The sequence below is a fragment of the Protopterus annectens genome, chromosome 7.part0 (genome assembly GCF_019279795.1).
Source record: "Protopterus annectens isolate FY-2018-M chromosome 7.part0, PAN1.0, whole genome shotgun sequence".
Classification (NCBI taxonomy): Eukaryota; Metazoa; Chordata; order Ceratodontiformes; family Protopteridae; genus Protopterus; species Protopterus annectens.
Window position 1 is genome coordinate 1,136,519,091 of NC_056739.1, and position 23,993 is coordinate 1,136,543,083.

Here is a 23,993-nt window from a genome sequence, read left to right on the forward strand (position 1 = left end):
GGAGATCGGATCCATTAGCTTGAAACAAGTTGCCGGCTCGGATCCGATATCGGATCCGTAACCCATAGGTTGCTGACAAATGAACATTCCTACTTCAGATACATTGTTTCATAATGATGATCTTTGTAGAAATTATATTGACTGTATTTGTAGTGTTAGCTAAATCCAGATACTCTAAGGTATAACAGTTACATTTGAATTCAATCAATTGCTACACTTCTCTGCTTTGGAAGAACTGATCGCATTTCCCAAAAAGTGCTCAGTTTGTAAATCTACCTATCTGCTGATTTCCTCCGTGCAAATCCAGCTCATTTATTTTCTGGCTGTAGAAGGCTGAAGCAGTTAATTTTGTTTTTATAAAATAAAATTGTATTTTAGTTTTGCAGTTTGCACAAGTTCAAAGTTTGATACAAGTTCAAATATTAATATAAATAAAACACTATTCTGTTTATTTTGTTTCATGATCATATTTTGTCTGTTCTTCAGTTTGCGTTTAAAAGTTGGTATACCACAATTCCATTGGATTGGGTGGGGTTACATAATTATGTATGCACATTTTATGTTAATCATCGTACAGATATGTACCTATTTTATATGGGCCTTTGTCCATATTTTTGATGCTTCCAGGTTGAGAGGTATGCAAAGTACTTGTAATTAAAAATTACACTTCCAGAGGCTATTTTAGTGATCGACTACAGATTTCCTATTTTATTTGTACTTTCCTGTATTTAAGGCTGAAATTACTGCATTTGCTCAAACTGTCTTACTATTGGTCTGACTGACATAAAATCATGTGGCTTAGGTTTATAGGTAGGTACCAGGCTATCGGCCCTGGGGCCTATACAAGCCCAGCCAAAAAGGTATCCTGGCTTTTGCCACCCAAGAAAATTATTTTCTTGTGCCACTGTCAAGCAGAGCCACAGAGGTGATCCCCGGGGTGAATTTCCTATTTCCCATCCTATCATCAAGATTTTTCTTGAAGAGTGCTAATGAGGAGCTTTGTTTGATATAGATAGGTAGTTTATCCCAGAGTTTGGGAAGTCTCTGGGACAGGAATCTATCCCTCCTGCATGTTCTGTTTATTGTGGTGACAAGGTTTAGGTCCCTAGAGCGTGTAAGCTCGGAGGGATTGGGATTTCTTTAAGTGGAGCATGTCCAACAGCTCTGGGTTTGACATAGCTTTGTGTGTTAGGCAGATATCACCTCTGAGTAGGCGATACGCGACGGAGTAAAGCTGGAGTTTTTTGAGACAGTCTGCATAGGGCATCTGTTTGAGGCCGGTAATCCTCTTTGTGAGGTATTTCTGCGGCCTTACCAGATGTTGCAGATGTCTTGTGAGGTACATACAAAACATAGGGCATCTGTTTGAGGCCGGTAATCCTCTTTGTGAGGTATTTCTGCGGCCTTTCCAGATGTTGCAGATGTCTTGTGAGGTACATACAAAAAGGGGCGTTGTACTCTATAATGGGTCTAATGAGTGATGAGTAGAGGGAAACAATGACCTCTTTTTTTCTGGATGAGAAACCTTTTGTGATGAGGTGTGCCACGTAGAAGGATTTCCTGACTACTGTGGCGATGTGATTGTCAAAGGAGAGACTACTGTCCGCCTGTGTCCCAAGGTCTCTTATCACACTTTCGGTGTTAAGTATACTACCGCCTATGTTGTAGTTCATGGGTACAGAGTTTTTACCAAAGGGGATGACAATGCACTTTTTGGCATTGAGCTTGAGGCCATGGCTTTGACACCAGGCATCTGTCTCAGTGAGGCCCTTTTGCAGGATGTCCACATCGTTAGGAGTTTCGATTATGGCTCCTAGTTTGCAGTCATCTGCAAACTTCGTCGGCCAAAGACCTTCTGTGTTAGCCTGTACTTCAGAGAAGTAGATACCAAACAGGAGAGGACCCTGGACTGAACCCTGTGGTACTCCACTTGTCACTGGTCTGAAGTTGGATTTGGAGTCTGCTACTTTCACAGTGTGGGTTCTGTCAGTGAGCCAGTTGGCAACCCATCTTGTGACATAGGGATTTATACCTAGTTTAGTGAGTTTATCTATAATTCCAGAGTGGGGGATGGTGTCAAAACCTTGGCAAGATCTAGATAAGCTGAGTGAACCACCTTATCCTTGTCTACGGCTTTGGTGACTGCTTCAAAGTAGTCTATCAGGTTTAGGAGACATGATCTGCCTTTTACAAACCCGAACTGGGTGGGGTCCAGAGTTTGGAGATTACCAATGTCTTTGTTTATAAGTTCCATGATGATACGTTCCATGGCCTTGCTGACCAGGCTCGTCAGGCTAATGGGGTGGTAGTTCCCGGGGTCCGTGGTGGCTCCCCCCTTGTAAAGTGGGATAACCGTCGCTGTGCGCCATTCAGCAAGCACAAAGCCTGAGGTGAGGCTATGACTGAACATGGTACTTAGGTGGGGTGCCAGTTCATTCTGTAGTTCATGTAGAACGCAGCCTGGGATGTTGTCTGGTCCCATGGATACTGTGTTTTTGACTTTGGAGAGTGTGTTTTTTACCTGTGCAGCTGTGATTACAGGAACTTTGCATTCTTCCGGTATAGAGATGGGCTCTTTAGGGGTTGAGAGGGGTTAGACAGCTATGTTAAAGCTGTTTTATGGCAGCATACACTTTCAATCTTTTTGTGCTTTTATATTAACAGGACTGGAACATTCCATCCAGTGGCATTAGGTGGTGGCCTGGTCTATCTGAGTCAGAGAAAACAATTTTACCTACAAAACTAGTAGTAGGACTGTAACCTGCAATTCAGTGAAGCATTTCACAAAGAGAAGCTCAGAACTGCTAGCTTGCACATCACATAACACTAACACCATATCATTGCCCTGCTCAAGTCCCTGGAGACTAGCCGAGAAGACCTCTGTAAAACCAGTCCTCAAACCGTAATAGCTCACCCTAATACAGATCTGGACAAAATGGATATGCAATTTCCAAATGGCTCTATAGCCAGCTTGGTAGATATTTGTATTTATGTTACTTATTTATTTTATTTCCAGTTTGATGACTGGGGATGTCCACTGGGCTCAGAGAGCCCATTTTCAGTGGAGGCCCAGGGAGAAAAGCTCCATGTTACAAAGTTTAGATACAGATACAACACAGAAAAGAAGAACAATTTACAATTATGTTTCATGCTAGAGAGCAGGTGTAATTTCTTAGGTACATGTTACCTTTAGATAGAGACACAATATTATTAATGAACAAGGTACGGTTAAATTTCATGTTAGAGAGCAGGTGTAGATTCTTAGGTACATGGTACAAATTTGATATTTACAATATGTAAATCTGTGTGGAAGCCTATATATCATAGCTAGAGAGGCTAGTAATCATAGCTGAGAGGGGTTTAGAGTTGGAGAAACTTACAGGACTAGGTGGGGAGAATGCAGTTGCATTTTCTGTTGGAGTAAAGGTGGGAATGTAACAAATTAAGTTTTCAAAGTTTGTACAGGTCCTTAGACAGGAAGGAAGAGAATTCCATTTTTTTGCTAAGGAAAACGACAGCAAGAGTTGACCAGCAGGGTGACTGAGTTTTCGGACATAGATTAGGTTTTGGTGAGTAGATCTGACAGTTCTCTGAGGGGTGTACGGGAGAAGGATGTTGCATAGAGTAGGGCACTTAGAGGGCTGAAAGATCAGTTTGTGGGCTGTGTAATCTGAAGATGGTCTAGATGGTTGGAGAGTTCAAGCCAGTGTAACAAATTAATGGCAATACAGTGATGGGAGGAGTATTTGGCTTTGGTGACAAATTTAGAAATCTTTTTATAACAGATATGGGCATCCTGAGATAATGTCACAATCGATGTTTACTGACAACTTTTTAATCTGTAAAGAACCCAACAAAGTTTGCGACAGATGTACATACACAATTTCTCTGGAGGCAAAACTCTTGCATACAAAACAAGACTGTCAAGAACACATACAAACACAAACACACTACATCCACCACACAGTGTCCACACACACAGACCATCTTATGCAGAGGCACTAAAAAGCAGTATCCTCAAACTTGAAAAACCTCCTAAGCCTGCATACTGCAATGCCTATCCTCAGAAATCTCTAAAGCATACACCAGAAGCAACACCAACCACCACACAAAAACCTACACTCAATGGACCCACCAAAAACAAAGCCCATACGGCAAGCAGACAATTTTACCCAAGACACTTGTCATAGGGGACTCCATTGTACGACACACAGATGCCCCACCCACCAAAATGGACAAGGAGAAGATTATGGTCAGTTGCTTATCTGGAGCCAGATCTGTCAAGTTAGACACATACTCACGTCATTGCACCAGAGGTACCGGTATGATTCTATTATAGTCCCTGTGGGCATAAATGACCAGAGACATACCTCCTGTATTATATGAAAAGAGACATTATAAACCTCTCTGAATGTGTTCCACACTGGCATGTACCTTGCAGCATTGTACCTTAACCACAGATGATGTCACAGTATAAACAAAAATGGCCAACTAACAACTGGCTTAATGCCAATCTAGGGGGATTCAATATCTGCCAGCCTGAGAGGACAGTCAACAGATCATGCTGATTTGCCAAAGATGCCCTGCACCTGTCCCTTCTGGGCTTCCAGACTTTGGCTAAAAATTTATCCACCCCTTTAGAGCCTTTTGCAAAGCAATAAAGTGACAGACCTACTGACACAGCAAATAAAACCAAAATGAATCTAAAGGTGTTACTGCTCTATGCTAGGAGCCTTAACATGAAACTCTACATCTTACAAGCTCTCCTCACTCTGGAGAATAAACATCTGTACCATTACAAAGACATGGTTTAAAGTCTTAGAAAGTACTTGGACAGTGCAAGGCTACAGTGGCTTCCACACATTTAGACCATCAGCCACACCAACCGGGACTAAAGGTGGAGGTGTCTTGATCTACATTAGCAACAAGTATACCTCATTGTTGGTTAAACAGGATGACACCCTAGAGTTCATCGACTTGCAAATCATCTCAGAATCCCTTGCCATATCTTGGCAAGCAAGCATTCATTATTACGTCTCAGGAAACTCTTAACTCTCTGGGAAACGTACATTGCCTCCAACTTGCAAGCACAACATTTCCTGGAATTTAACACAAATGCCCTTTATCAGTAACTGTACACTTCAGAGGTTCAAACATACTGGATGTTGTTCTCACCAATATGGAAAGAGTGGTGCACCCCCCTGCCACATCCTCCCTAATGAGATCAGATCATAAAGCTGTCTCATTCGAAATAAAAATGAACTGGGAATACCTGTTACAGTTAGAAACTATTCTAAAACAAAACAGAAACACCGCTCAAACATATAAATGGCTGCAAAGAGGCTGCTGTATGCTGTACCTGCCTGAAAAAAAATTCCAAACAAACTACACTGGTGGAATCCTAATCTTAACAGGGCATATAAAAAAGGAAAAATGTCATGGCCAAAATCAGAAAGAGCAACTCTTATAATAACAAGAGCTCACTAACAAAATTAAACAGTAAACTAAGGCGACTAAATCCAACAAGGCCAATTACAGGTCAAGACAGCTTCTCAGGTTAAAGACAACCACAAGGTCATCCTCAAAGGTAACACAATAGTGCGAAAAACTTGTAATAAATGGTATCATCTTCACTGAGCACAGACACAAGGCAAATCTGCTGGCTGACAAATTCAGCTCAGACTTTACTTCACTCCCCACTCCACCCTCCCCCTCGACATCCCTTGTTAAATCCCTAGTAGCATAACTTCCCCAACTACCAGCAAAGAGCAGGTCATAGCAGCACTCACCTAATACCTAAAAACACAGCCTGCCTCAATGGGGCCCAACAATATCCTAGACTGCCTCCTAAATAGCTTCAAACATGACTTATCAGGACCATTTGAGTCGCTTTTCAACTACAGCCTCAAAACAGGTTACATATGAAGCAAATGGAGGACAGCAACAGTTATCTCACTTCACAAGGGTGGACCAAAAATTGACCCCCGGAAACTACAGACCCATTAGTCTGACTAGTTTAGTATGCAAAGCCATGGAATGAACCATCATGGAAATGATCAACAAAGACACAGCATGTATTCTGGAAAAGTTACCCAAGTTTTGGGAAAAAATGATCAAGAACTGCTGACATAGTAGTGAGGTGGAAGTGAAGGAAAGTGAGATGGTAGCAGAACAAATAGCCCAGACAAAACCAAAACCAAAAGTGGATGACTTGTACATACTTCAGTCAGAGAACAAAGGTGGACTGAGCTACTGGATTTAACTTTGGTAATAAATTTTACTATTAACCTTCTGGATTTTAAGGAAATAAACATATGATACAAGGCACCTCAGAAACTAGTCTGAATACAGGCTTAGTTAACTGCTATGCTGTTAACCTCTCACACATCAAAAAACACTGAAAATACCTGAGCAGCAGTTACTTTGTAAACAGAATGCAGCTAAGAAATTAAGCATGACTTCATCCATAACGCTATATTGGGCGGCCGCGATGGTGCAGCGGTTAGCATTGCTGCCTCACAGCAAGAGGCTCTCTGATTCGATTCTCGGCTGGGGTGAGTCTGCATTGTCCTCCATATGGTCGCGTGGGTTTCCTCCGACATCCCAAAGACATGCTGTAGGTGGATTGGAGACTCTAAATTGGGCCTAGGTGTGAGTGTGTGCATGCATGTGCCTTCTGTGGAAGGTTGGGCACCAGGCTGGCAACTCAACACCATAAAACTCCACTGCCAATCACGAGCGGACAGGTGATCCGCTGTGGCGACCCCTACCTGGGAATACCGAAAGAAGAAGGCTTAACAACTGAGCAGCTGCTGGATATTTAATTTTAGAAGTATTCCCCTACCTCCAAACTTACGTACAAAAACAAAACAGTCCATACCATACCTCTATAATGTCCATGATTTTGCCTCATATTTTTGCCCTGTCCCTTGTAAATTTTCCGATTTTTGAGCAAATCACTAAAAACTAAAGTTAGCCAGACATAAAAGTTTCAAAATTCTTATTCTTCAGAAAATACAATTTGATGCATAACCTGTTCTGAATGTTTTAAGTGAATCTCAGTAACTTTTAGAAACTGACCTGGAATTTTAGCCTTCTCCCCATCATTATGTTTGGCTTTGTCCCTGATTTTTGAGCACAGAAGTGAACAGGGATTTCTCAGTGTGCTTAACTATGAGTTTGTTCACTTTTGGAACGGTGTTCCAAATTATGTCCGAAATTGGAAAAAAAATTGAGAAACTATAAAATCTAAAAGGATTATTCTAAGTTAACTCTCAAATAACTTCATCTGTCTTGTAATTTAATGTTGCCAACGACACATCAAGAGAAAATTAAATTACATCAAGAGAAAATTAAAGTGACCATTACAATTAGCTCAAGAAAATAGATTTTACTTAAGGAAATTACATATAAAAATTTAATGACAATGAAAAAGACAGACATTAAAATGAACAAGATTTTGACACATTTCAACAACTGTACCAAAACAGAAAGGCCACAGGAGGGACATCTGTGTTCCAAATAGCCTTTGCTACTTACCAAGGTCACTTATGAGTTAAATCTTATATTTAAAGCAGTGACAATGCATGATATAAATCACAAAGGATGTTGTTTATTGTACTGATACAGTCTGTATGACCTCAGAATTAACTTAAGACACCTGATTTCTGTTAAGACCCACAAGGCAGTATGAAAGCTCAGAAGGAGAAGTAAACAATCCCAGCACTATGAGATAAAGATTATGAACAAATCAGCCTCAGTCCTTTGCGCTATGCTGCCAAGCCACTTAACAGAAGGCATAAACCAGCACCGTGCCATACCACTATATAAACCTGTAAAGAATGACAGATACCAACTGATAAGATACTTGCATAAAATTACATGTTTGAGGCTGCCTAATATGGAATTTTAAAAGTTAATAATAAAAATAAATAAAACAGAACTGACACACTAAGAAGCTGCCTTCAAGGCCTGCTCTTCATGCCAATGTGATCAGTTATTAGCTTGCAGAATTAACTGACCAAAGATAACGTATGGCTGATGAGCTAACTCTTAAACACAATTGAACTGTTACACTTTACGAAACAGTGACACCACACTAAAAACAGTTACATGCAAGCAAACTATGAAACAATTTCCATCATATGTACATACAGATATGTATATATAGATACACTTATAAAAATATTTTCTTTCAGAAATAATTCTCCATATAAAAAGTCTTCAGTCCATAAAAACGTGCACACGACCACTGCTGTTTCCACCAGCTAACACGTTTCTTGTAGGATGCATAACATTGATGGAGCACACACTTGCCAAATAATCCATATTGAAGAAGGTATGCAGCAATGATCCTGTTTCATGGAACACCTCTATCTGTCGTGGACGACTCATACTGCCCACAACAAAACAGTCCTCTCTTTTAGGATCCCAAACAGCTCTGAAACTAGTCAGCCAGCGCCCAGTGAAGTTGTTATGCCTGTTTAGGGAGAAAATATATATTTATAATGTTAACGTAAACACAAAGTTACACTATTTACATATATGCATATACTGGAATAACACAAACTAACCACTATTAAAATAATAGCTTACCTAACAGCAAGTTTTTGAAATAGTTTCTGCACTGGACAACTGTGGACAGAAACTGAAAATGTTACATATCTAAACGTCTCTCAATATTCTAGTACTAATGTCTCTTAAAACAGTAACCAATATCTCAAGACGGCACAGCAAATGATTTGCCAGTTGGATTCTTGGCTAGGGTGCCTTCTACATGGAGTTTGCATATCCCTGCATTTGCATGGGTTTCACCAGGTGCTCCATTTTCCTCCTATATTCCACAGATATACACTAGGTGAACTGGACACATTAAATTGTCCACAGGTGCGAGAGTGTATAAGTGTGTGTGTTATAGAAAAATAACTGCGGCAGGGCGAGCCATCTGGCAGTGTAAGCATTGGCTCTAGATGATTATCCCTGTTGAGGTGACACCTCAACCCCATATACAAGAACTGGAAAAAGGGGTTGTGAATGAATGAATGAATGAAAGGTCGGACACAGAGGAATCAGGCAAGGATGCTCTCATTCCCCTTTATTTGCTGTACATTTGCAGACACAGGCAAATAAGGGACTTAAATTCAAAGAAGCAATTGCTATGGTAGTCAAGAAAGTTGGCCTTAGCTGCAGATATTTTGTATGCGATAAATCCAGAAATGGACATTTCAGTATTGTGAAACATTTTGAGGCATTTTCAGGTATTTTCCGAATATAAAATTCATTTTAGAGGATAAAACAAAGGTGATCGTGATAACTAGATATACACACATGAACTGGTTCATCAATACCTATATTTATGGGCAAGTGACATGATGGATGTGGGTACATGGGTTAAAATTAATTGGGTCATGGCAGCTACGGACACATGGAAGAGACTAAAAACATAATCCAAAAAATGAGAAACTGGAAGCTTTTAATTATGGATAAGGATAACAACACAAAGTGAATTTTTAGTTCCTTTAAATTTTATGTATGGGTCTGACATATTCTCATCAACTAGAGGAGAAGCAAGTTTCAATAATTAATAAAACATTGAAGGAATTTACTTGGGAGGGGAAAGAGCAAGAGTTAAGCGAGATAAATTGATTCTCACTATAGAATAAGATGATTTAGGATTATATAATGTGAAGGGATACTTTGCAGCTACACAGTTAAGGCTTATACACATAACACAAGGTTATAAATCAAAATGGAAGGGGATGATGATGGGGGGTCAGAAATAAGAAGAGAGCAAGAGTTTGGATGTAGGTCTCTAAACAGAACCAATATTATACAGAAAATTATTTACAGAAAATTATTTTCATAAAGTAACAAAGTATTCTTAGAACCAAGCCAACTAAGCAATGGAGAAAGGAGATTTTACCAGTTGGTATAACTACAAGTAAGGGGTACAGAAAACAGTCAAAAGGGAGTTAAAATTTACTGGAGAAAATTAAAGGAACAATGGTACTGTGAGCATATGTACCAAGGGAAAGAAAGTTAATTAAGTGGGATGAGGCCAAGCCAAAGTGTGAACTGCAGGTTAGAGACTGCCTTCCATACCAGAGACTGATATCAGAATATAGACAAAGACTAAGGGTCAGGGAAGTGCTAAGTGAAAGCCCAGCTGTGGTAGAGTATTTTTCAGGTGAGTCTAGAACAGAAGCAGCTGGTAAAAAAGGAGAGTTAGTGGGGCATAAAAATATTAAGTAACTGTAAGAATCAATCAGCGGAAATTAGAGAAGATTGGGAAGATAAGGCTGGAAAGGCAACTTACCAAGACACACTGGAAAGGAATCTGTAGGGTTCCCAAGTATGCAACCAAGTCCAGAAGGATTAGGATTCCTCCACAAGTGTGCATGGGTATATCAATACCTCAAGCAAACTTAAGAGAATTTCTCCTCATGTATATAGCAAATGCTGGAAACATAATGGGAATGAGAGGTAATTGGGAACATGTGTTCTGGGAATGTAACTAGTTGGCAGCTTTTTAAAATTCCCTAGACAGTATTTTCTCTGAAACATTACGGAAGCAAATTGTGACTATGGAAATGAAATTAGGCTCTGAATTGCCTAGAGAAAGAAAACCCTCACTAAGTTTAATGCTAATGGCTGGCCAAAAAAAATCAGTTACCAGAAATGGAAATTTACACCTAATCCAAATGTCACTGAATTAAAAGAACTGGAAGTAGGATTCCTAAAATTGTAAAGAGCAATTTGCAGATAAGTAAAGAGAATTTGGGAGAACAACCAACAGAGAATTATATTCAGAAGGAAGAATGAGGTTTAAGGGAGGGAAGGAAATGAACAATTTATGTCATGTCAGAATGAATGAATGTTAAAAAAAGTTAAGGTGTATACAGAAAGAAAAAAAATCTTACTAGATTTTTTCTTTCCTTTTATATTAATGCAGGTGTACCTGTGTTGATATTTTACTTGTGATTTGGTAAAGATGTTAAAAATATATAATCTACATCTAGGTGAGAATTTCTGTAATTGTAAAATTATTGCACTGACAAATGTACCAATTTGTTTTTCACAAATTGGAGTACTAGAGTTGCACTTTGCTCTTTGGGTACTGTAAGGACTGGTCTGAGACCCCCTTGTTTTTATAGCTGAAGTGGAAACAACCCTCTCTACAAAGTTATATAAGGATTTCAGAATTCTTAAATTTCTCTCTCTCCCTTCTTAGTATCTCACTCAACTGTTTTTTTTTTTTTTTTTATGTAATTTTTTTAAGAATAATTTTCTAGTGGTTTCAAATTTTTTTTATTCAAACTGAAAGGGCTTTCAAGTGCCTCAGTCTACCTCTTTCTTGAATGCTACACTGCCGGTACATTAACTTGTAAATCTGAAAATTCATCCAAAACCTAGCTCCACTCACCTCATTCCCTCTGCAACCCAAATACAAAAAATGTATAACAGTTAATTACAAACTACAGATTCCCTAAAATACAAGTAAAAATGCACATCTGTGGTCTCTCCCTTTCCATATTGTGCATTAAGTCAACTTCACCTCACCATATCTTGTTCCATGAAACTGCCAAACTGTGTGACGTCTCCCAGTCCCCATCTTGTAAAATGTTGAGATTTCTGCTCAGTCTTTACTCAACTCTTCCATTATATTGCATTACTTTTTGTTCCATTTCATTAACACTAAAATTTGCCCCAAAAATATTTTTTATTAAAATCTGCATCAATTACAACATAGCTCAGTAATCAAGAAAACATTTTAAGGGGAAGGAGGAAGGATGGTGATGGTGCCTGTTCCGTCCATTCCTCAGTGGATGGGACAGAGTCCCCAGCTACTAGAACACTTTGGAGGTCTCATGAAAAGACATTCAAGAGTACAGTCGAACCAAAGGATGCTCTTGATCTTGATTGTAAGTCCCATTTATAGTGGTAAATAAAGGTATGGACGTTGGACCAAGTAGCAGCAGCACAAATATCATCAAGTGGTACTCTGGAGAAGAAAGCTGTGGAAGTGACTATAGATCCTGAGTGGTCCTTAGGAGGTCTGGATAAGGATAAGCCCTTTTTCTTGTAGACATGGGATATATAATTTGAAAGCCTATGAGAAAGGTACCTTAGAATACTCTATACAAGACATTGCTGAAGAAGAGGAGACTAATAACTGATCAGTCTTTTCTGACCTTCATTGTACGATACAAGTAAAAATGAAGGAGATTATGCACATCTGGCAAGTGTAGCATGTGCTCCTCTTTACTGGAAGAATTCGGGAAGAACACAGGAAGGCTGACTTGATTGAGGAATGACTCAGAAGCCACCTTTGGGAGAAAGGAAGGGTTAGTTCTTGAAGATAACTTGTCTTTCTGGAAGACCAGATAAGTGGGGCTTAATAGATAGGACTTGAAACTCTGAAATTCTCCTGGCAGAGGTGACGGCCACCAACGATAAAGATTTTCATATTAAGAATTTGAAGCCATCTTTGGTAGCAAGCTCAAAGGGGAAACTAGTTAAGGTGTGCAACAGAACAATAATGTCCCAAGGAGGTGCTGGGTCAATGAGTGGGGGAGGGGGGTCAAAGGATCAAAGGAAGGAAGGTACCCCTGAGGAAAGCCTTAGGCAGTCTAAGAGAAGTGATGGGAGAGTGATTTTCCCCAATATGAAAACTGGGGATAGCAGCTAGCTGCACCTTAATAGTGTAGTAACTGGCTCCACCATAAAAGAGATGTATTAGAAAATCCAAAATAGCAGGGACAGGGGCTGAAAAAGGGTCCAAGTTTTTGTTGGAAGCCCAGATAGACAATCCTTTCCACTTACTTTTACAGAAGGTTTTGGAGAAGAGGTCAAAATGTCAATGACTTGGGGAAAAAAGCATGGACTGCCTAACCATCATTGGAATTGGAGAAACCATGTGGTTAAACAGCCTGAATGTCTGGGTGAGACAGGAGATCTAGAGCTGATCTTAGCACTGAGGAAGGGTCAAATCAAGGTGAGGTCAGAGGAAGGGAACCCACACCTGTTGAAGCAAAAGACAATGATACAGATCACTGCAGCCTTTCTCGCCAATGCTTTCTGAAGAAATTTCAGAATCAGAAGGGAAGGAGTAAGGCATACATCTGGATGCCAATTGTAGATCAGTGCAACCCCCCCCCCTTCTGGGCGATGAGGGAAGTGAAAGGAATGGAGAAAAAAAGATCACACCAAGGTTGGCCACAGTGACTGAAGATCTGATTAACTACTGCTGAACTGAGGGACCACTCATGAGGGAGAAGGACAGACCTGCTCAACCTGTCTGCTAGAACACTGGACTTCCCCCTAAATCTGTGTGATCATCAGAAAGCGGTGAGAAGACATCACCCATTGCCACACTCTTATGGCCTCAACACAAGTGCTAGGGTCGTGTTCCTCTGGTTGTTGCTGTACAAGACATATTGTCTATCTGACTTGAAATCACACCAGAAGAGCGCGTTCTGGTACACCTGCAACTCCAGGAGGACTGCTCTTATCTCTAAAATGTTGGCGTGAGGACTGGCCTCTGTTAAGGGCCCAAGAGCCTTGAACCATCTTCCCCAAGAAATGCCCTGGTCCACCCAAAGTAGTGGTCTGAGGTGAAGGTAGTACAAATGGGTGTCCTTGAGATATGACTGATGACTCCAGCCACCACTGGATATGAGATCTGCAGATCCTTGTGATCAAAAACTGAACATTCATGGGTTGATGCTTGACAGCTCATTGTGCTGATAGGGTCCACTGAAGAATTCTAAAGTGATACATGGCAAGAGGGATCAGAGTGATTGCAGCTGCTATGGAACCCAGAAAGCATAAAATCAATCTTGTTGGTGGCTTTTGACATGGAAGAATTGCCAAAGCCTCTGTGTGAATTGCAGAGATCCTGGCTTGAGGAAGTTTGGCAATATGAAGTCTAGTGTCCAAAAGTGCTCCAATAAATTCAAAGGCTTGAACTAGCTGAAGCTTGGACTTTGCTGTATTCACTATAACAGAGTTGAACAAAGGTGGAGCAAGGAGTCCCTGGCTTGAGTAAAAATATGCCTGGAGGGAGTACTCCACATAAAGGAACATCCGGAAACCTTGCAGTCTGAGAAGAGCTGCAACCACTGCCATGTACTTAGTAAACACCCAGGCAGCTGTGGAGAGACCACAGGGCAGGGCTCTGAATTAGAAATGACTGGACCCCAACTGGAAGCGAAGAAACATCTTGGAGTGCCTGTCCATTTTTATATGATGGAATGCATCCTAAAGATCGATCAGTCATATCTAGTCGTGCTTCCTTAGCAATAGGAGAAAAGACTGTACCGTGACCATATGGAATGTTGTTTGTTTCACAAAATTTGTTCAAAGGACTCAAGTCTAAACTTGGCATTAAGTCCCAATTCTTCTTTGGCACTAAAAAGAATCTTGAGTAAATTCCAGATCCTCGCTGCTCTGGTAGGACCTCTTGGATGTCTACTACTTAGCAGTTTTTTTTTTAAATCTCTGATACAGCTGCTTTTATTGTGATAGTGGAACATCAGGAATTTCTTTAAACATAGCGGGGATAAAGAAAACTGATAGAATAGTGGGTGGCCTAATGGTTAAAGTGTTTGCCTTACAAACACAAGTTGCAGGGTTTGAGTCTCACAAGGGATAATTGGCTAGGCTTAAAGTGGCTCACAAGAGCAGTTAGCTTAGTACTAACCTACGAATAGGTTGGGAGGGTGGCCTAACGGTTAAGGTGTTTGCCTGACAAACACAAGCTGCAGGGTTTGAATCTCACAAGGGATAATTGGCTAGGCTTAAAATGGCTCGCAAGGGCAGTTAGCTTAGTACTAATCTATGTAATAGTCGCTGGTTACCATTCTCTGCAACCAGCCATCTTGAGTTATGGATGTCTAGACAGAAGGGTGCAGGGACAACCCCCCCCCCCAACTGCCTCCAGAAATCAGCAGTTAAGTATTTAGGAACACTGACAGGGTCTCTGAGAAGAGACCCTGAAAACCCTGGTTCTGTGGACCTTCTCTACCCTGGGGACAATGTCCACCATTAGAGTCCCCCCACTTTCACGGGAATATCTCCTTCTAGAAGCATCAGGAATGAACCCGAGACTTAAGGAAACAACGTTTCTTACTGCCCTTTTAGTTTCTTGAAAATGTCCTCTTGGGAGAGAGAAAACTGGATTTCTATGGCAGACAGGGTTATACTGTCTTGTTCACTTCTGGATAATGTTTATTTCACTTATGGACCAAAGAGCATCAATCCATCATCATAGGAGGCGTTGATGAAGGACGTCTTGAAATGTTCCACAAAATCACAGGTGTATCCAAGCATGTCTCCTTACAGTTATGCTGGTGTTTGTAGCCCTAGATGCACCTTCTGTGGCACCGGAAATAAGATGCCATCAAAACATTAAAGACTGGAGGATAGCCAACTGTGAGTGGACAGATTTTTCTCCTCAGCAGGCAGGGACCTTGTCTCTGGAAGCACATAACACGTCGGGTAGTTAAGTGCCTTGATACTGAAGGTTGCTGAACCATGGACTTGCTTCTTGAATCTGTCCTTCTGAGACTCCCTGTTAGGGGGCGGGACAGTAGAACTGTCTTCTGCCATTTCCTTCTTAGCGGCAACCACCACCACCATAAAATCTACAGCCTGACCCTTGCTCCAATAAGGACAGCCTTTAGGCAATATTAAAGAACTTGTCAGGTTTGTGGAGAATTGGCTCTGTGATGTCCAGTTCCTTCCATTCCCATTTTGAGAAGAAGTCTACTAGCTCATCTGTACGCAGGGGCCACCCAAAGAATTAGATGAGCCAGCCCCAAAAGCCTCAAGAAATACTGTCTCCTCTTGGAATGGGTCTTCTGAGGACCACTCCCTTTCTGTCTTAGTACTCCTAAAATCTGTCCTAATAAGACATCCTCAAAGTATCTTCAGTACCGTTCCCCCTCAAAGAAGTCAGAATCTTTTGTTAATGACTCCTGTGTTAAGTCAATGTGCCTCGTCTTGCACCTGTGCTTCTGACATACTTCTCCAACGGGAGGCTCAGGGAGAACTCAGAAGCTGATAGGGCGTCCTCAACAAAGACACACTAAATGCTTTTGAAAACTGGCTGTCCCGATGGGATATAAAGAGCAGAAGCAGGACTCAGGGGAAATCCTGTGAGTGAGGGATGGATCCAAACTTGAGAAGGATGTCTACTCCCTAGAATGAGCAAGCTCTCACTTATTAATGTCGAAGGCAGAGGCAAAGAGAGAACCAGAGATCCTTCCAGTAGGGGCCATAGCTTCAAAGGAAGAGAGGTCTTGAGGAACAGTCTGGCTTGACTCGGAGAATGACTCTGGAGCAAAACTAACGCCAAAGACCTGAGATAGAAACTGCTCAGAGGGTCTCTGAGCCAAATCAACCCCCTCCCCCTGGTTTTGACCAACAACTCTGCCTCAAGATTCGGTCAGATCCAAAGCACATTGAGCCAACCAGGTCACAGAAATTTCCAGAGTCGAAGAAGTCCATGTTTTCAAATCTGTTGAGTGTATACCCAGGGGGAGGGGTGCTTAGAAAAGCTTCAACTCAAATTCAGGCTCACATGTCTGCCGTGAGCCAGAGCAGGAAGGATCCCCAGTCAAATTTGGGTGCTGAGAAATTTGCCCATCATCCTAAGCCAGCTTCACAAAGATTGCTGGAGGACCTAAGTGGAGAGAGGAAGCAATGGAGAATGCTTTAGAGATCTGATTAAATGATCTCGCCAGCAGAAGAGGAGACCTCAGCCTGGGAGTTATCAGTGATGAAGGAAAGCTCGACTCTGGCAATGGAGGTGTACCAGAGCCGATGAGGATTGCTTCTGAAGTGAAGGCCAGATCAGAGGAAGGACAGCAATCTGGGGATTGCCCATTTTTTAAGCATTTTTGTGACTCTTAGCATGATCAGCTGGCTTCGCAGAGGCAGGGAGAAACCCTTTAAGAAATAACTTATTTCTCCTCTCAAAAAGAGCCATGTGTCCAAAGGCCCCACAGATGCTGCACTGTTCATCCAGGTGTGCATCCTCCAAGCAGTAGACGCATCTACTATGCACATCTAAATTGGGTAGTTTGTGGCCACAAGCCACACACTTTTTGAAACCAGACTGTGAGACATCTTGGCTGACAAATCCTATTAAGCACACCAAAAGGAAAGTAACATATTGCTAAAAATACACACTCAACAACAGGTGATAACATAACTATAGTACCACCAAGTTGAAAGACTAACTGCTAAGCACAAAATAAATAAATAAATAAAAGGGAATGACAACTGGTGCCAACAGATTCTAAACATTGAGAAGAAATATAAAAACAGTCTCCCCCCCCCCGTAATGGAGACCAGGAAAGCTAGAGATAAACTTTAAAAAAAAAAAAAAAAAAAAAAGTAGAAAAGGTGAGGAAGATACCCTCCATCTCAAAAAACGCACATCTTTGAAAACGGGCCTGAGCACAAAGGACTACGACTGCAACAATCAAGCAGCAAATGAGATCGGAGATATCTTTCTTCTTATAAGGGATTATGGGTAAGGGAAGGAGCCTGATCACCAGAACTGAAGCTTGAGTGTGGCCAAAGTCAGATCCGAAGGACCATCCACTGAGGAATGGAGAGAAAAGAGAAAATCAAATCAAACTATAAAAATCCGTTTCCCTTCCATTATAATAATTAAATGTAGAAAATACATGTACAGTAGAGTCTCGGTTATCAAAACTAATTGGGATCTAGGGTAGTCCGGATAACCAAATTGTTTGGATAATCAAAAATATAATTGAGCCGAATAAAAAACTTCTAAAATATTTTTTTTCTGCATGCACGAACACTTTTCAACCATTCAGTGATTCCACTGGATATTAAAGAATATTTTTCGCACATGATCTGGCTACAAGCTCAAAAAACATGCTCAGGCAAATGCATATAATGTTTACATTTTTAGACTTTATGGATTTTTCCCACCCGAAAACTCTGGAAGGCTGGTTCTGATAATAGACTCCCTACTGTACGTACAAAATGATGAAAAATTGAGTTAAAAAGTATACAACAGAAGACTTGTATAAAGTTAACAAAATCCTATCTTAAAATATTGAAATGCCTGAAATCATGCAAATCCATACGCAAATTTCAATTAGGCATAATTCTTCTCATACTTACCCAGTGAGACTTCTAACTTATAGAATTTAGAATTGACAGAATTTCTCCTAGTTCTAGGAATAATTGTTTATTTCTTTAGCAATACACTCAATATGGCTAGGCTACAAATGGATCACTGGATCAACAGCTAATATTAATGTATAACTTATAATCTATACTATCTATAAAATTACATTAAACATATGAGAGGCAGAACTGTTTTAATTTCCGAATAAGTTTTCCTTCCAACAGCTAATATTGTCCAAAGAAGTTTTTGACCTTAAGGGATGGAAATGTTACACAAAACCAAATATTTATCTATTTTAAAGGTGTCCGGTCAGGATCAGTGTGAAAAACTGAACACTACAACAATATTCCTTAGGTGTTTCACAATCATAAGAGATGGATTCAGTCTACCCGAGCAATAAATATTTTTTATTAAACACCTTTCACCTAAACTTGTAGAGTTATTACTTGGATAAGAGCTAATGTTGCCAAGTACAGCTGGGTCAGGAGTTCAACCAGATTAAAAAGAAAAGAAAAAAAAACAAGTTTTTTTCTTTTCTTTTCTTGCAAGGGGGACAAGACCACCCACACCCAAACTTATGTACATCAATTCCATGGCCACGCCACTACAGAGAAAAGGACATTTGCTGCAGGTGACGGATGGTCACATCAGGTATCTAGGCAGTCTTTAGGGTTTGTTTCTAATTCCAACTCCCCCAAACCCAGATGGCGGATGACATGAATGCTCAAAGATGACAAAGGCCTGTTATAGCCTCCCCACCCTACCCCCCTGGTAAGTATGCTTTTCAACAAGCACATCATGAAGTCTACCACACAAATGAAGTTAATTCCTACACATGCCCCGTGAAATTTACCACATGAATGCAGCTGGCCAGAGACAAGTACACATACCAGTCCACATGTTGCGTAAATTACTTCTTTCTCTCTCTAGCAGGCAGTGGCATTCCAGAAGTCTGGACTGCCTCTTCAAAGATGGGCATGTCATCTGGTCGGTAAGGACTTTCCCCCCTCTGCCATGAAGCTGAAAGAATGGCCAATTTACAAAGTAAGGAATGCTGGTCTTGAATTTTGCTACATGTTTTTAATTTATTTTTGATCTCTTAAAGTCTTCTAAGCAGCTGCTGGATGACCAAACGGTCAACAGTAGATACCTATGCCTTTCACTGGAATGAACTTACGAAAACCTCCTCCTCCAGTTTTCCAGATAGGAAAACATTTCAGGGGAGGATTAAAAAAATAGTGGTTACAGACCATCCCCCACAGACAGACATGTGTGGGGGCAACAGTGAGATTAACAAGCATGTTATGGCTTGCGACAGCAACCTGGTGCACAGCAGTGTGCCTGCCATTGCTGGCATGGTGACACAAGATCTGAACTAGGCCTGGCATTGCTGACAGATTATGCTCCTTAAGGATTGCATTCTCCCACCTGCTATTCCATTTCCACGTCAAACACGTTTCTGACAGATGCCTGAAATTGTAAGCCTTCTCACAGGAAGAACTAGTGGACCCTCTCAACCATACACATGCATACACAACCTGGACCACTGGACACTCCTGGACCTGTGGGAAGAGAACTAGACCTCAGGTACCTTCAGTCTATGGCAAAGTGACTCCACAAGCCAATCCCAATAATCCGGATGGATGGCAAAATGCCCCGTTCATTTGACCTAGAGATAGGCATCATCTACCCTGAGATGCACCTCCAGGGTGGGAGCGGAGGACGCATCACCTCTGGGCTCCTCTTTACCTTTTGAAGGTTCACCAACAGAGGTCTGGGGATACACACAGGACCTACCTGATGACCCCTGCTCAAGAAATCAATAACTATCATCATCCTCCAGTAGCAAGGAAGAGGATACGCTTGTGTAAGTGACATCTGTTGGTAGCTGGGTTAAATTACTAGTTGCTATAGTCCAGTGTCACAATTTCTCTGAAGAGAGATTGCACAGAAAAGGATGGCCTAGGGTTTGGTGTTTGTTCTATAATGGCACCATCACCAAAACGTAAATGTTTTTTCTACTAATGAGAATGTAGAAAATAAAGATTTCTCCTTAGTCAGTGGGGGGAAAGAAGAAGAAATGTTGTCTATGTAGCCAAAAAATGCGAGTTGGATGCCAGTGTAGTATGAAGGTGGCAGTGACTTTGATAGAAATAACAAGGAAGAGACAAACATGAGCAGATATAAGAATAGCAAAGCAGTTCTGGAGCAGGGAATACCTGCAGTTGGAAGAACAGTCTGGTCCCATCGGTTCCTTGACAAAGAAGGAACTTGTTTTAAGTTCTTGCAGCTGCACAAAGGCAGGGTAGGGAGATGATCTCTGCCGCTTATACAAATACATCCACCAGGAGGCTATCCTGAATGGGATTAGTTATGTGGCACGATCCCTGAAAGCACAACGCTAGGGAACAAACCATCAGTCAACTATATACAAAAGGGTGCAAACATCAATACCTTGGCAATACAGAAAGAAAACCACCAAAATACATGGGCAAGAGTGCAACAGTGACCTATTAGAATGCCTACTGAAGTTTACTTGCACAACTGGACTACGTGATATCAGATATCACGGTTACAGCAACCTATGCTATATATGGGGAGATTACCATAGTTCAGAAACTGAAAAAGAGGGAGGATGCCAGTAAACCAAGCCTCAAGGAGCCCTTGGAGAATGGTCCAAGCAAAGCCTGTTCTGGATTTTGTAAAGGAATCCAGTTTGTAGTGCTTTTCAAAAGTATGTAAAAAGGACCAAGCTGCTGCCTCACAAAACAAAACAAAAAAAAAAAATACAAAAGAAGCCAAAGCTCTTATGGAATGGGCCCTAACCTTGCATGGAAGTGGCTTATTATGGGCAGTATAACAAAAGGCAATAGCATGAGCCAACAACCTGAAATAGTCTGCTTTGACAGAGGTTGCCCTTTTCTCTTGTCTTTGTAAGAGGGAAACAGCTAATTAGCTTTCCTGAAGACTTGAGTTTTATCTAAGCAGTATCTGAGCTGCCTGTGAACATCAAGAGTGTAAAGGGGTCTATATTGGAAGACCAAATGGAAAAACAGCACTTCGAGGTCTGGTCTTTTCACTGTTTTGCTGTTCGATATTTTTTCCATGCTGTCTTCTAATACAGACCCAGTGTAAAGAAACTTGTCCCTTACTATTGGGTTCAGGAAAGAAGACAGAAAGATGAACAGTCTGACAAAGTAAAAGGTCACCTTAAGCATAAAAGAATGATTGGTTTTCAAAGAAAACTTGTTCTTGTGACAAATGAAGTAGGATTAACTCACCATAAGTGCCTGGAACTCAGATACTCTCCTAACTAATGTCAGGACAATGAGTAAAATAGTCTTTCATATTAAGAACCTTAATTCAGCTTGATAATCTGGTTCAGACAGAGAAAGAGAAAGCTGGGTGAACATGCAACATCCCTTTCAAAACTGGAGAAACCATGTATGTGTTTAAATGATAGGACAAAGTCCAAATGAGGCTTATTGGAAGGGTGTGCTAGGAGTCACTTGACTGGTCATGGGTGAAGAGACTTTTCCACCAGTGAAGTCGACAGCAGGGGAAAAGGAGATTTATCATGGCCAAATTGGGACTATGAGGATGACTCTGACCTTGGTCTGAACAGCTTTCTTCAGGAATTCTAAAATAAAAACAAACTGGTTAATGGAAAAGACTCTAGGAGCATTCCTGGAACAGAGCATCACTAGGTGTTTGTTGCTGTGGAGAAATGAGGAAGCAAAATCTGTTACATTTGGTACTGGTCTGACAGGTAAACAGGTCACATCAAGGCTTGGCACAGTGTGTGTGTGTGTGTGTGTGTGTGTGTGTGTGTGTGTGTGTGTGTGTGTGTGTGTGGCTGAACTACAGACGTCTATTTTTCTGCTGCCTAAAAAAAAAAAAAAAAAAAAAAAAGAGTCTAGAGAGGAGGCATCTAAATGGGTGGGAGATACAGAACCCATCTCAATTCCCTAGAATTAGATGGAGATGATATGAACCCCACCCTCAATCTGTGCTTTTGCAAGGGCCATCAGTCTTCCAGTCCAAACCTTTCGACAAATGGGGATGGTGAGAGGATCTGACTGACAAAGCTGAAGTCTGAAGGGAAGCAAAAAAATAAATAAAAAAAGAGAGACAGAAAGGTAATCCTAATTCTCACCCAAAGGAAACAAAGCTAAGGCATTTTCTGGGAAGCTTGTTCTGCTGATTCTCAGTCGAACTCACTGTTGCGGGAAGGGAGACTGTATCTACTGTAGGAATATTAGAAGGAAAGAGATGCAAGCTAGACTACGTAGAAGATCCCTCATTATCGAACTAAGCACTTTGCCCTTCCATTCATCTTAAGGTCACCCAAAGAAAATCAGTTTGGTACATAAACCTTTTGGAATCATCTTACTTTTTATTATTATTAGAATAGTTTTTATTATTACTTTTACTGCTTATTATATATTAATTATACTTTTATATTCATCATATTTTTGTGTGTGTGTGTGTATGTATATATATATATATATATATATATATATATATATAAATATATATATATATATATATATATATATATATATATATATATATATATATATAATCTTTATTATTTACATTTTTTTTTATATTTATTGAAATTTATTTGTGGCTCCTGTCACGCTGTAGGCATTGCTGATTTCCACCTTTTTTTTAGTTTTTAAGTAAAATTATCAGCAAAAAAGATTTGATCTGAAGTAGGATATTCATTTGTCTGCAACCTGTGGGGTTATGGATCCGATATCGGATCCGAACCGGCATGGTTTTCCAGCTATGGATCCAAGCTCTCAGCTCCTCCCCTCACCCATAATGCCCTGCTCTACCCTCATGACCTCAGATCTCGTTTGCCGCGCTGGTGACTGGATTTGGGTACATAGCTCTCAGCTAAGTGAACTCTATTTCTTGTTAAAATCAGAGAATTTTTTGGTTTTTTGAGTGAATTTGTGTGAAAGTTTAGGTTTCCCTTTCTTATAAGTGTATTTTGAGTTTATTTTGAGTTAAAGTAAGTAATTTTTATTCCCTCCCCTCGCTGTTGCGTAGAGTGTGTGTGTAGGCCTGTGTGTCTTTTTGTTTTAAGTTACTTTTGTAACTTTTAGTGTGTTATAGATTATGGCTGACCAGCCTAAATCTATATTTTGAAATGCTCGAGTGTGGCCATAAGCTCTCACCGCTGATGGCCACACTCGGTGTGTTAAGTGTCCGGGGTTGAACACCTCACATCTGGTTGTTCCATTTGTGCAGGGTTCAACCCCAGGGCACTGAGGAGCGGAGGTCCAAGCTGGTCTTGGCGGGTCTTTTACCGCCAGACTCGGCTCCGGCCTCCGCTCCTTCGGGACTACTGTGGCTGCAGTTGTTCCCCTGTGGCACCCCTCCTGCTCCTGGGACTCAAACTCCCGCTTCTGGAGAGGAGAGGGATGCTGCTAAAGGACCGGAGGGAGAAGCACTGCGGCGGGCCGAGACCTCTGTTTCGCCCCGCCAGCCAAGCGGCTTCTCCCGGCTCCGTTGTCGGTTCGGTCTCCTCCTTCTCGGCTCCGGTCCCCTGTGTGCTTTTCACGGGTCCTGAGGAGGAGGAGACCCGATCTCCGTCGAGGCTATCGAGGAGGCACTCCAGGCCTACCTCGGTAGCCTCTTCGAGATCTACCCATAGCCTTTCTGATGCTGATCTGGACCGGATGATGAGAAGGTTCATCCAGGCCCAGATGCAGATGGGAGTGCTCTTGCCTCCCCGGGGAGCTCAACACCCTTTTAAGCCTATTGCTCCTTCTCCGACCCGCGATCCGGGTTCGGACCAGCTGGAGGCGAG

General features: G+C 41.2%; 1 protein-coding gene across 2 annotated transcripts in view; it reads right to left on the bottom strand.

Annotated features, from left to right (window-relative positions):
* Positions 1-7,375: 7,375 nt before the first annotated feature.
* WDR76 (WD repeat domain 76) overlaps positions 7,376-23,993 on the bottom strand; it is a 773,733-nt gene continuing 757,115 nt past the window's right edge. For both annotated transcript variants that reach the window (XM_044077715.1, XM_044077713.1), the window contains exon 14: positions 7,376-8,479. In XM_044077715.1, the coding sequence (XP_043933650.1) occupies positions 8,224-8,479 (256 nt within the window). In that variant the 3' untranslated portion in view covers positions 7,376-8,223. The remainder of the gene's footprint in view (positions 8,480-23,993) is intronic.